At 36.8% G+C, this 14,708-nt stretch overlaps 2 protein-coding genes across 2 annotated transcripts in view; one reads left to right on the forward strand and one right to left on the reverse strand.

Moving 5' to 3' along the window:
• Positions 1–466: 466 nt before the first annotated feature.
• Positions 467–6,288, forward strand: nkx6.2 (NK6 homeobox 2). The gene is made up of 3 exons (XM_042737621.1): positions 467–1,305; positions 2,448–2,620; positions 3,101–6,288. Exons 1-3 carry the CDS (start codon positions 813–815, stop codon positions 3,347–3,349), a joined length of 915 nt encoding a protein of 304 aa, XP_042593555.1. The 5' UTR covers positions 467–812; the 3' UTR covers positions 3,350–6,288.
• A 199-nt stretch (positions 6,289–6,487) lies between these two features.
• LOC109099544 (inositol polyphosphate-5-phosphatase A-like) overlaps positions 6,488–14,708 on the reverse strand; it is a 223,909-nt gene continuing 215,688 nt past the window's right edge. The window contains exons 13-15 of the mRNA XM_042737622.1: positions 10,705–10,816; positions 7,832–7,900; positions 6,488–6,642 (exon numbers count right to left, since the gene is read on the reverse strand). Of these exons, the coding sequence (XP_042593556.1) occupies positions 6,562–6,642; positions 7,832–7,900; positions 10,705–10,816 (262 nt within the window). The 3' untranslated portion in view covers positions 6,488–6,561. The remainder of the gene's footprint in view (positions 6,643–7,831; positions 7,901–10,704; positions 10,817–14,708) is intronic.

The raw sequence follows: 14,708 nt of genomic DNA on the forward strand, positions 1-14,708 counted from the left end.
CAGTTATTTAAGATGATTTGGCTATTTTAGCAACAGCCCGTTAAGATGCATAAGGGCGATCAGGTTTGTAAACGTCTAGGTGTTCTCGATGTTTTAGACGCTACGCTAAAACGGAGAACGATATTTTCAATAATAAAATAATAATAAAGTTATTCTAATAGCTAACCTGCGAAAGAGAACATAAATCAGACTGCGTGTAGGCTATATATAACTGTTTTCAAATATGTGTAAAACCCTTCCAGTGAGTTTCTACATTTGCTTCTACACGCAGCGCAAGTTTTAATAACCCGAGATTTGAACTATAAACAGGTTTCCGCAATTAAAAAGCGTTGCATATTTGTTCTGAACGAAACGGATTATAAGCGACTCCTGAACGAACGAATGAGCGGCGAACATAGCGTTATTAGTCGTATGGAGGTTAATGTACTTACTCCGCCAGCGTCATAAAGTAAACGCGCCTATTGTGTCAAATGCAATGCGAAACAATGGTTTATACAGCGCGACGCGTCGTTAATGGCGCTACATTACGAGTTTGATGGAGTGCGGCTTTGTCCATGTAAATCCGACGCTTCGCGTCCTCCAATCAGAGCGTGGCGTCACGTAGCGTCTTCCAATGGGAGATGCGCGCTTGCAGGTTATCTGCGCGTCATCGCCGCGGGGGTCCATTGAGCGGAGAACGGCGCTTCAGATGCGGGCGATCGCAGCACTCAAAGCGGGAGAGAGATCTGCCGAGGACCGGCATCGCGTTTCTGGGATTCATCGGGAGACGTTCGCGAACTTTAACTTGCGGTTGAAAGTAACAGTTCTAGTGGATGAGTTGTCAAGTTGTGGGCGTTAAACTTTCTCATACGAACTTTCTTGCTTCGCGGTCGCCCCGTGGTTCACTCGCACCGATGTTAGCGGTCGGGCAGATGGATAGTAACCGGCAGAGTGCGTTCGTTCTGGGCAGCACTCCTCTGGCTGCGCTGCACAACATGACCGAGATGAAGACGTCTTTATTCCCGTACGCCCTGCAGAACCCCGCGGGCTTCAAGGCTCCTTCCTTCAGCAACCTGAGCTCTCAGATCCCGCTGGGAACGCCGCATGGAATTAGCGATATCTTGGGAAGACCCATCACCTCCGCGGGGCAGCTGCTCTCGGGCTTTCCCCGGATCAACGGCTTGACATCGACCGGGATGTACTTCAACCCTGCGGCGGTGTCTCGGTACCCCAAACCGCTGACGGAGTTGCATGGGAGGGCGCCCATATTTTGGCCCGGAATGATGCAGGGTTCACCCTGGAGAGACCCGAGGGTTCCCTGTCCTGGTGAGTTCTCCAGAACATTTTTCTAAATTGGCTTATGTTGGCTTTCACGCTCAGCAGGGCTGCGTTTCCCAAAAGCACCGTAAGCCTAAACTGATCGTAGCTTCATTGGTGGCAAAACGATGTTTTTGGGAAACGCAGCACAGCTTGATGGAATATTATTCAGATTTTTAAAAATCACTTAATGCACTTAAATGCACTTAAAGTGCTCTATTTCCGCGCACTAATTTTGTACTTAATATAGGCTACTAAAAATGATTCTTTAGTACTTCTTAAGATAAACTTGAGATCAAGTAAAAGTGTGCTGTTTTGGGGCACCATGAATATGAACTAAAATGCCCTAAAATGTAACATGCTATCTGTTTTTGAAAAAAAGAAAAAAGTATTTAGTCACCACTTGTAGTACACTTGAACCCATCTTGTAGTACTCTTTAACTCAAGTGGTGACTAAATACTTTTCAGATACAGAGATAGCATGTTAAAAACGCATTTTAGTTCATATTCATGAATTCCCAAAACAGCACACTTAGTTGATCTTAAGTTTATCTTAAGAAGTACCTACTGAAGAATAATTTTTAGTGTATTTAGTCCAAAATTAGTGCGCGAAAATAGAACACTAAGTACATTATGGAAGTGCACTTTTTAAAAAATCTGTGTAGTGTTGACACTCGTGGGTCGCGTGTTTTCTTTATTGCCTAAATATGAATGTGTATCTTACACTCTTAAAAATAAAGATTCCAAAAGGGCGTTTTTGCAGTGATGCCATAGAAGAACCATTCAGTGAACAGTTCATGAAAGAACCATTTTGAGGAGCATTTTAAAAATCTAAAGACACTTTTTCGACCTTTTCTGCATTTGAAAGGTTTCATGGATGTTCAAGGTTCTGATGCCAATAAAGAACCTTTATTTTTAAGAGTGTATGTTGGTTTTCACGCTCAGATTGTTGAAATATTAGTGTCTGACACTTCAACAATATTCACTCGCAAATAGCGTCAAATAAAAAGCCTCTTTATGATCAGTTGTAAGTCGCTTTGGATAAAAGCGTTTGCTAAATGAATAAATGTAAAATGTCATCGTAAAGTCGAATGTCGCGGTTTCGGTTTTATTTGACTGATCGTGTGTTATTTCTTTCTTTCTTTCTCCAGCCCAGGCAAATATGATGCTGGACAATGATGGAAAGAAGAAACACTCCAGACCAACTTTTTCCGGACAGCAGATTTTCGCCCTGGAGAAAACCTTCGAGCAGACCAAATATCTGGCCGGTCCGGAGCGAGCTCGACTCGCGTATTCTCTGGGAATGACCGAGAGCCAAGTCAAGGTAAATAGAAGCGTTTATTTTTATATTAATTTCATTTAATTCTCAATGCAAACGGGCAGAATGAGACCACAGATTATTCTATCTGCGAAAGTCGCTGTCAGTTGTTGATGATATGAAATTGCAAACGTGCAAAACTGTTGGAGCATTAATTTCTAATATCGAAATTAATTTGTTTTGGGATTATAAATGATATTTTTAACCAAAAGATATCGCTGTCAGTGTTGCACAGCATTGCACACCGTTAGGCCTCATATTCACGCACTGTCTTATCATGCATGTGCTTTTATTATTTTAATCAATTGCTTGCTATAGAGTTCATGCACTTTTTGCTTGATTTATATGATTTCGGTTCAGTTAGTTGAACTTGCATGCAACTACTTCCTTTTTATTTATTTATTTTTTTAAGAAATAATAATAGCCTAATTGATCACGCATGTGGACAGAGTTCTGAAGCGCTTTTTTTGTGTGTGTCTTTCTCAGGTTTGGTTTCAAAACAGAAGAACCAAATGGCGCAAGAGACACGCGGCTGAGATGGCCACGGCTAAAAAGAAACACGACTCAGAGACGGAGAAAATGAAGGAGTGTTCAGAGAACGAGGATGATGATGAATATAACAAACCTCTGGATCCGAACTCCGACGAGGAGAAAATCACGAGACTGTTAAAAAAGCACAAGACGAGTAACCTGTCCCTCATCAGCCCGTGCAGCAACAGCTCGGACACTTTGTGATGAAGCTGAGCAAAAGACTCTCCATCATCTTCATCATCTGCTTCAGATTCTTCTGGAGAACGAGGCAGAATTAAGCAGGGTATAAACACTGTTCACGCTGCTTCTGCTTTGCTCTGAACGCGGTTGTACAGTTAGAAGTGGACGTGAGATGTGTATATATATTTTTTACTGAGTAAATTATGTTATTAAAGCATCACGGAGACGTGCCAACTTCCCCCTCATCATCATCATCATCATCATCATCATCATCATCAAGATCATTTTTTTTGTCTTCGATCGCAGAAGAATAACGCCCTTTTCCGCCTAAAAGTTTCACTTTTGATTTTGGAAACAGGTACACCAAGTGTATAAAGAAGTGCCAGTGCTGTAAATGATGTGTATAGAATTTGTTTTAATAATGTCCTTTTGGCCGCTGGAGTTTATGTTTTACCTCACAACAGGAAAAATACACAAATATGGACATAAATATCGACGAAGAGAATACTATTGCTTCCGTGAGGACGGAAGAAAAAAACTTTGTATTATCAATAAATTATTTAACAAGCCAATGTTTAAAAAATGTCCTGGTCCTTTTTTAATTTCATACATTTAGATATAGGTTATTTTAAAATGTGCTGTTATTAATGTAATTGCAATTGCATATTATATCCGTGCATTAATATCCTACAGTAATGATAATACAATTCTTACACGATTGCCACTAATAATTTAATATTACAAACGTTCATTTAAAGTCGAGCACGCGTTTATTGAGGGGAAAACCAGTTTCCGATGTAAGAAGAGCAATATTGTCTCCTTTTTGGAGGTTTTATTTTAGGAGCATGAACTGCTTCAATCGGACTGATGAAGATGATCAGTAATAGGTCTTTAAACATGCATTTATAGATTAGCTTATATTTGTATTTCTCAGTCCAAGCGAGCATTTTTTTTAAACCTGTGCGATCATTTAATGACTTTAAGGAACTTTTCTATCGCGATGCAAATGTCTCGCGACCCCGTTAACTATTCAAATTAAACATGCTGAAAAAAACAAAACATTATTTTTATGTGATATGTAGATTTATTCTTAAATAATTGTAAGCTACGACAGTAGACTATGATTTCGATATTAATCGCAACGAATATCGCGCATTGTGTTGCTATGGTAAGGGCAGGTAAAAGCGGACTTGCGAACGACTAATTAACTTTAATTAAAACGTGTATATAAAATATAGTTGCATGCAAAAGAAACCCATATTCTCGAATTTTCTGTTTAGTTTCCAGTGTCAATTACGTGTATTCCCACTTAACGTTATTTCCTTTTAATAAGATATTCAGCCATATATATATATATATATATATAAAATTTTTTTCCCTCTCAGGGACCACCAATGATGAATGCATGTAGAAGTCAAAGGCTTGTTTAGTGAATCTCATGGTGATATTGATGTGCTTGACTAATGACAAAGAGGCACTGATTCATTCACTCATTCGTTCTTTGAGTTCTAATGGTTTTATTGCTTTTAGAGGTCTTGCCATCCATGAGGTCTAATCTCTATCTGCTTAAAGAGTGAATCCTATCACCTGACCTGCTGGGAAAAACACAGTTAACAAGCAGTTCTTCTAACCAGATCACTGTCAAAGCGACACAAAATCATTCCCACCGATTCAGAAATGAAGGATCAGTCTGAAGGATCGCTGACTCTGTAGTGTAATGAATTCAGTCAGTTTTAGCAAACGGCACTGATGCTGAGAACATGCACGAGAGAAATCAAACCCAAGTGACCACACTTTACTTCACAGTGTCCACTGTGTCGTGTACATTAGTACTGAACTTCATGTACTTCATATGTGACGGTGTTGCTAAAACACACTGTAAAGTAAAGTGCATTTCAAGGTTTCTCCTGGTCCTTATAATTTGAGTGTTTTTGCATAATGCCATCAGAACTCAACTCTACATTTGACCGAGTTCAAGAGTTGGCATCATGACACAATAATATAATAACAAGAAATCATACATAAAAACAAAGGGAAAAAAGAATACAGCTATTTAAGATACCCAGGCCTATTTAAAATATCACATTCAACCATAACATTATTACACAGAAATAAGTTAGAATAAGAACAGCACTGTAAGAACCGAGCAAAACTGCTATTGAAACTATCTTATATACTTGCATGGTTTATGGCACTGCTTAAAAGATAAAAAACTAAACTGGCTATGTATATATATATTATATAAATCATATAGGCTGAAATGGCATTTTCTACTTATAGTGATGTGGATTTAGTCATTTCTATAACTATTCAAACATTTCAACTTTACACCCAAAGCAGCCGTTCGTTTCAATATGTCAGCATATTATAGTTTTGGTACGAATTATAAATTATCTCTTTAAAAAGTAGAGTATATAAAAGGAGACTCGGCGGTTGTATGTGGCACGGCACTGCACAGCAAATCAAGAAAAAACCAAGATAAACAAGAGTCGAGAGAGAGAGAAAATCATACAAATGCTTGAACAGAAAACACCTATCTATTCTAACAGAGAGAAAGTGTAGCAATCTCCAAACAGCACTAGAAACCAGCATGTACAAATAAACCTAACCAGAGAGAAATACAACAAGAGTTCTTGCATTGCACTTTTTAAAACATCTTACTGTATGGAAGTAGCTCGTAATATTATGAGGCATATCTAAAATCCGCACGGATGCTTTTTAAGATCTGTAGAGTGTTTCTGATGTTCTGTAAGAGTTTGGGAAACGAGGCTGAGACGTCAGAAGAAGAACATCTGATTTAGTGGAAATGCAGCGTGTGTGTGTGTGTGTGTGTGTGTCCATGATCTCGACTCTTGAAGCATTCATGAACTCAGTGTGTCGTTTCTATGGACGTGATTGCATGCACTGGACAAATGCGACCGGTCAGTCCTGCTGAAAAGTCTTTACAGGGTCCTCTGTTTGCGTGTGTGTGTGTGTGTGTGTGTGTGTGTCCATCCACCCGTGTCAGAGCTTTTCACAGGGACGCTTTTCATGAAATCTTCTCCACCCACACACACACACACAGAGACACAACACAAAAACAAAAACACACACACACACACACACACACACACACACACACACACACACACACACACACACACACAGAGAGAGAGATCATGAGAATCAGACACGGCTATTATAAAGTCATATGGATAATAATAATAAATGAATAGTAAAAGAAGATATTTACCGGATCACTGCAGGACACAACACTTGTGCTTGTTTGCGTGAGGTTTACCTGCTCCTGTGTTTAACCGGAAGTACAAGTAGACCGGCTGCAGAGAACACAACAGACAGCAGAATTCAGACACGAACTCTCGCTCACTCTTTATTCAGGATGAGCTGTTCTGATCACAGACATTCATTTAATAGTTTATTCACACACACACACACACACACACACTTCTGTCTGAACTCTTGTTCCATGGGTGCAAAATTCACTAACATTTCTAGAACATCTGAATGGGATTTTGACGAGTGTGTGTCTGTCTGGTTCAAACACACACACACACACACACACACACACACACACACACACACACACACACACACACACACACAAGCTTATCTCAATATGAGAATCTAAATCCAAAAACAAAGATTCGGGATGTAGATCTGACAGTAAATGAAATAAAATAAAACTGAAGACATCCTCTGTTCCTAAAATATTCATTTTTATTCTTTATAATTCAGCTTTAACCACTTGATGTAAAAACTCAAATGATATAATATATATATATTTTTGATAACCTAGGACTATATATATATATATATATATAAAAAATACATTTAAAAAATAAATACATTTTAAAAAGGTAATTTTTTGTAAACCTAGGACTATTTAGAATATCATATTCAGAACTGTAACATCACACAGAAGTAATTTAGAAAACATTACTGTAATAACCAAACAAGACTGCTATTGAAACCCTCTCAAATCAAATGTTTTGTAGATCATTTCAGTATCTTTTTAGAGTTCTCTCATTCACACTATTACAAAGCTCAGCATTCAACTAACAGCAGTGGCCTCATTTGCATACTGTATTCTGATTGGTGATCTTTCTTGAATGTATTTGCATACTGATCTGTGATTGGTCAGGAGTGTCTTATATGTGCTGCAAGATCACAGGAGCGCAGAAGAGCTGTGTTCATTCTCCTGTTCAGACCAGACTAAAACCTGAACTCATTCATTCAGAAAATTATTTCAAATTTTTTTTTTGAGAGAGTAGTTATTGACAATTATTTTTCCTGAATGTTTGGTTTGACTGATTCAAATCTAAACAATCTATTTTACCTTCATTCAGGAGAAACATTTAGACGCACAAAAAAAAAACTTTAAAAGAACAGTAATAAAAAAAAAAAAAAAAAAACTTTTGAATGATTTTTAGGTTTAACAAGTATATCTGAAGTATATCTGAATTCACACACACAAACTAGTTGGAGAGGTTGGTTAGTTAGTAGTACCTTGTGGTCCCCCATACACACGCTGGGTCCGATGTTGTCGTATGTTATTGATTTCTCCTCATTCTCTGGCTGCAAAACACAAAATATGATTACAGACACAGAGCAAATGCATGCATGACGCTAAAATACTAAGAAGAGCTTTTATATGGTTACATTTAAGTGCCAATAAATCAAAATTCAGGAGCTTTTTCATATCTGAAATGCAGAGAAAGCATTAATCACATTTATCTAAATTGAAAATAATGCTCTGAATCGAGCGAGACAGAAATGATGCAGTGCTCTTTAGAAGGCGCATGCACACACACACACACACACACACACAGATTGTGTTTTCTGAACTAAACACTCACAACCCCACATGGATGAAGAAGACAAACTCAAGGAAACTGCATTTGAAGAGATCAGAGAAAAGCTTGGCTGTTGCCTCATAAATACTGAGCAAAGAATAACAAAATATACCTGTGTCTAAACATGCAGATCTATACTTTTGCTCTGATTTATACTCCCATACTTAAACATTTAGTTTGATTTAAAAGCTATTATTTGTTACTACCGTGACACCTCCTACTGGTCTAAAGAATATATATTTCATTTCTCTCGGTCTTGTTTTTGGACTCCCATCTTACGGTCTTACATTCTTTGATTGAGGCAAACTCTCTTCTCAAATCTTTTTCTTTAACTAGTCATTAAAAAGTTAACAATTTTTCAAAAGAATATATGAAATTGTTTGGTGATTCTACTGAAGAAGCATGCTTTCCCCTATTTACTAATATTTTCCATTTTATTTATTAATCAATTTATCACCACTTCTTTCACTTTTTTAAATTAAATACATTGGTTTTATTTATTTTTATTTTATATATTAATTTACATTTACTTTTTTAATTTTTTTAATCTAAAATTGTATTATTTTTAATTTTTCTTTGTAATTTTAAGCCTTGTTTGTTACTTGTAAAGTTTTATGTAGATGCTCTTCAGTGTTACTCTGAAGACGTTTGTACGATTCAATATCTGTTTGTTTAACTTGTGATTATTAAAAATGTTCTTAAAAAAGAGAGAAATGAAGTGGTTCTGTTAATAAAGTTGAGTCTGCTTTCCTATCCTATTGATTTATTCACATTATATTTTAAAATCGTTTGTTTTATCCTATGTATTTGCTCATTACTACTTTTACTTTTTAAAATTGTTTAAAACTGTATTTTGATTTTTTGTTTTTATTTGTCATTTACTACTACTACTTTTACATTTTTAAAATGATACTGATCTGAAATTGTATTGATTTGACTTTTTCTTGAATGTATTTCTCCCTTCTCTCGTTTGTGTTTTCTGCGGATGCTCTTGTTGTTCTCGTGGAGATGTTTCTTTAATAAGGAGCTGAACACACAGATGCATTCATCAAACGCAGGCTGGATCATTTACAAAGGCAGCATAAAATTGTGGATTTTCGGCCTGCGTAATCTTTAGACAGATAAACAAATGACGGCAGGGGCCGGGGCCGCGCTTGACTGGCTCTTCATTACGGCGCGGCGGACCTTTGGCGTGTTAGGGCTCGGCGAGCAGAAAATAACACGACGTGGAGCTAACAGAGCGCTGCATGATAGATGAGGCTGTTTACGAGCCGTGTCTAAACAATCTGCCTCGTCTCACACTGCGCTTCTCGCAGAAAACAAACCGCGAGCACATCTCCATTAACCACTGACCCCAGGAACATCACTAGCACTGCTAGTGCTCAGACACTAACTAGTGCTTGACTGAACTAAACTCTATTTAAGAGCATGTGCAGAAAATCAAAGCTCTCTCAAAATGTTGAAAACATCAGTGCAATGTTGGGTTTTTTTAATTTATTTTTATTTACTGGGTTTCTGTGGATCCTAAAAAGGTCTTAAAAAGTCTTAGTTCACCCTTCGCGAATTGTATCTTCATCTGCATCTCCAGTAAATGTATCTTGAATAAATTATTATCATACACATAAACAAAAAATGAAACAAAAATACTGATAAAGATATTCATGCAACATTTAATGCTTTCTGCTCTAAATTAAGATATTTTTAAGGCCTTAATTTGTGGAAGAGTGAATTAAGAAATTTTAAGACCTTTTTAGGATCCACAGAAACCCAGTGAAAAAAAAAAAAAACACAAATCAACATATTGCACTGATGTTTTCTTTCCTTCTGTCCATATATATATATATAATAATCTTTTTTTTTTATTTCAATGAATCAAAAGACACAAAAGCACAAAGCACTCCTGAAACCTTAAAATAAAGATCTGAAGAAAAGGAGAGTAACATCAGAAACCATTTCTTTATTTCAGGACACTGGATTTCTGACTTCACTTTAGTTTAATCAAGAAGAAAAGCAGCAGAGATCCGATGTAAAACAGACAGTGAACATTTATGAAGCAGACATTAGGATTAAAGGCGTTATGCATTGCATTTTTTTGATTTCATAATGTTCACTGATAATCCCAGTAAGATTCTGACATCACAAACCATCATAATTTAGAAATAAAAGTCCAGCCTGATTTAAACAGTCAATTAAAGGGGCGTGTCTCCTTTAAGACACATGAACGCCCCCTGCTGTGATTGGCTAATATATTTGCATATGAAATAAGCTTTACTTGTGTGGAACTGTGAGAATAATGTGGATTGCAGTATTATATTTCAATGCAATCCATCAGATGTGGTTTTGAATGCAGCATTTATTTCTAAAAGCACTTTTGTGAATTAATTGTGAAACCAACTCAGCTCGAGTTTTGTTTTGTTCGATTGTTATCAAGAAGAAATTTGATTTCTCAACGCATGGCACCTTTTGCATTAGATTAATATCACTCACAATCTGAAACAATAAGCGTTTGTGGTTTAATCATCTCACCTTGACGAGCAGGTCTTTGGCCGAGGCGGACATGAGGATCCGGTCACACCAGGCGGGACATCGAGTGTTCATGTACTGCTTTCCCTGACTGGAGTCCTCACTGTACGGATAACTGCACAAACACACACCTGAAAGCTGAGTAAATAATCTCTCCATTGATGTGTGGTTTGTGAGGAGGACAATATTTGTCTGAGATACAACTATTTGAAAATCTGAAATCTGAGGGAGCAAAAAAATCTAAATATTGAGAAAATCATCTTTAAAGTTGTTCAAATGAAGTTCTTTGCAATGCATATTACTAATCAAAAAATAAGTTTTGATATACAGGAGTTAGGAAATTTACTAAATATCTTCATGGAACATGATCTTTACTTAATATCCTAATGATTTTTGGCATTAAAGAGAAATGTATAATTGTGACTCATACAATGTATTGTTGTCTATTGCTACAAATATACCTGTGCTGCTTATTACTGCTTCTGTGCTGCAGGGACACATATTCACTCACAATCTGGAAGAACTGGTTGTGATTGGTCAGTGTTGTCAATCTGTGAATCTCTGAATTATAAATGCATTTTAACTTTGCAGTGTAATACAGGCAGAGCAGTCTTGTAAAACACAGAGGATCTGATTTATATTTCTGAGGCTCTGCGTCTGAGGAGCAGATGGTACACGATACAGACACAAAGGACATCAGATCGAGGCGTCCAGATAACAGCACTGTGATGTTAATGATGGACTTCCTACACGTGACACTGTGAGATCATAATCGGACCGTGAATGAAGTGTGTGCATTTATGGAGTCTATTGTGTCCTATCATAACAAAAACTAAAACCAGCAGCAGAAATCACTGTTTATCTCCAAAAACAGCTCAGGCTCACTCTGCACAAAAAAAAAAAAAAAAAAAAAAAAAAAAAATCTACATTTTTTTTTTTTTTTTGCATTCTGAAAATGAAGTTACAACAGTGCAATATAAAAAAAAAAAAAAAAAAAAAACATTTAATGAAAATAATCTTGTCCAGACATTTACTTTATTATTATTTAATCTACATAAATTAAATTAAATACCTCAAAACGGTGATGTATACTTTCAATTATTTTAAAATGCACTTTAAATAATATCATTTAAATGTACTTATTTTTAAATAATGTATTATTTTCCCCACATTAACGTGTTTTTGTAAAAAACTACTATACTGTGTATACTTTCAAGTTTTCAAATATACTTTAAATAATATATTCTCTTCTTCACACTGACACATATACTTTACAGTAAATAATAAAATGTAAATAAATTATAATACAAATTCAGTACAACAAAAACTACTTTGATATGCAAGTTGAACCGTGTTTTAAATACAATTTAAATAATTTATTAATATTTTTTTTCTTTGCATTATGAGATGTTTTTGTATTACAGTAAATTATTTATAGCTTTATATATTTTATAGTTTTTATATTTTCACACACACACACACACACAGACACACACACACACACACACACACACACACACACACACACACACACACACACACACACACACACACAGGCTCCGCTCAATTGGTCGTGAAAGCGGCTCATCATGATCGGCTCATTTAATGGAATCAGCTAATCAAACACCATCAGCATCGGCCGCTTCTGTGCCCAATGACCGTCGTCATGACGACCGGGTCAAGGGTCGAACGGGCTGGTTAGCGGGGGTTAAAGACGGGAGGGGGACTAGTTAACCCACATCCGGCTAACACACAGGCCCCCGACCGAGTGGTCAAACAAGAGCCGCGAGGGGTCTTTGCAGAACGCCTGAGTGCAATTAGCATTGATGGCACTTTAAGCAAGTGGAAATGAAGGGCAGTTTTGGTATGCTAACGAGAGATGATTCTGAGGATGAAAGACAGGAGGAAGAATGATAGCAGAGGATAGAGAGCGGGATAATGAGGGATAGAGATGCAGAGTGTGGGAATTAAGGGGCGGGAGAAGCTCTTTCTTCAGGGTGGCCCTCACAAACCCTAGAGGAAGTTTTAGCTGAGCTCCTTCAGCTGGATTAAACACATCTGATCTGCTAAAGAGCCCAGCCAGTCTTTGAAACTGATCCGTGATGCTCGGAGGCAGGAGGAAGGTGTCAGTATCCAGAGAGCAAACCAACCTTCACACTCAACACTCACAGACTCATATTCTCTGTTCAAACCGGATTCAGATGCTCTACATATAACAAGTTTAAAGTCTCTTCTGCTCACCGAGGCTGTATTTATTTGATCAAGAACACTGTAAAAAATTGTGAAATATTTTTACAATGTAAAACAGCTGTTTTCTGTGTGAATCTCTGTTAAAGTGTAATTTATTTCTGTGATGCGCAGCTGTATTTTCAGCATCATTACTCCAGTCTTCAGTGTCACATGATCTTCAGAAATCATTCTAATATGATGATTTGCTGCTCAAGAAACATTTCCGATTATTATCAATGTTGAACACAGTTGTGCTGCACAATATTTTTGTGGAAATCAACAAAAAAGCATTGAAATCTAATTTTTTAATTTCTCTCAACTATGGAAGGTTATTTTTGCCATGAATGATAATTGGGACTTTTTATCTCACAATTCAGAGAAAAAATACTCGCAATTCTGTTTGTATCTAATTTTTTTCTAGCAATTATCAGAAAAACAACAACAACAACAAAAAAGCAGAATTGCAATATATAAAGTTGAAATTACAAGCTAAAAATTGTGAATTGTGAGATATAAAGTCGGAAATGAGATATAAAGTCGGAATTGCAAGATTAAAAGTTGGAATTGTGAGATATAAGCTTCCAATTTTGAGAAAAAAGTTGGAATAGAGAGATATTAAGTCAGAATTGCAAGATAAGAAGTCAGAGTTGTCAGAAATAAAGTCAGAATTGCGTGATATAAACTTTCAATTTTGAGAAAAAAAACAAACTTGGAATTACGGGATATAAAGTCAAAATTGCAAGATATAAAGTCAGAATTTTGAGATATAAAGTCGGAATTGCGAGATAAAAAGTCGGAATTGCGAGATACAAAGTCGGAATTGCAAGATACAAAGTCAGAATTTTGAGATATAAAGTCGGAATTGCGAGATAAAAAGTCGGAATTGCGAGATAAAAAGTCGGAATTGCGAGATACAAAGTCGGAATTGTGTGATATAAAGTTGAATTGCAAGATATAAATTCAGAATTTTGAGATATAAAGTCGGAATTGTGTGATATAAAGTAGGAATTGCGAGATAAAAAGTCGGAATTGCGAGATATAAAGTCGGAGTTACAAGATATAAAGTCGGAATTGTGAGATATAAAGTCGGAATTAATTTAATTGAGATATAAAGTTAAAAATTTTTGTTTTGTTTTGTTTTTATCCCATGGCGGAAATGGCTTCCACGGGAAACAAATTTCTGCGATTGGAGTGAACTATTTTAGTTTACAGTTTAGTACTGAATTAAATATATTTCAGATCCACATTAGTTTTGACTCATAGGATCTCATTGCAGTGTATTCTAGGATTGTGTTACCTGCTGTATTTGGCCAAAACAAGTCATCTTAGATCAGTCTTCACATCAGTGATGACTTATAATGCTGTGTAGGCAGGAAGAGAGCGACTGTCACTGCTCACATGAGGAGCGCTGGTGTTCACACACACACACACACACACACACACACACACACACACACACACACACACACACAGCTAATGCTACAGCAAACAGCGGCGCGGAGCCGCAGGGCGGTGATTAATGCTGTCGATTAGTGTGTACAAACTTATCTGGCAGAGTACACGCTGCTGCTGGGTGTGTGAACCGGAGACCGGCAGACACTATCACACTCCTGCCAAGACTAATTACACTAATTAATGGGGCTGTGCTGGTAAACTCAACAATTGCCCACCTGTGTGTCTTACAGTGAGATTCTCACACTAGCTTAACCATTCATAACATTAAAAACATTTACTCAGAATCATGTTGTTTCAAACCTGTGTGACTTTCTTTCTTTTGT

Source organism: Cyprinus carpio, chromosome B13 (assembly GCF_018340385.1).
Source record: "Cyprinus carpio isolate SPL01 chromosome B13, ASM1834038v1, whole genome shotgun sequence".
In the NCBI taxonomy this organism is placed as follows: domain Eukaryota; kingdom Metazoa; phylum Chordata; class Actinopteri; order Cypriniformes; family Cyprinidae; genus Cyprinus; species Cyprinus carpio.

Excerpts from the sequence above, each read along its gene's own strand:
- nkx6.2 (XM_042737621.1), top strand. The coding sequence starts at position 813 with ATGAGTTGTCAAGTTGTGGGCGTTAAACTTTCTCATACGAACTTTCTT. Across the intron at positions 1,306-2,447 it reads CCCGAGGGTTCCCTGTCCTG|CCCAGGCAAATATGATGCTG; the intron begins GTGAGTTCTCCA and ends TTCTTTCTCCAG. Across the intron at positions 2,621-3,100 it reads TGACCGAGAGCCAAGTCAAG|GTTTGGTTTCAAAACAGAAG; the intron begins GTAAATAGAAGC and ends TGTCTTTCTCAG.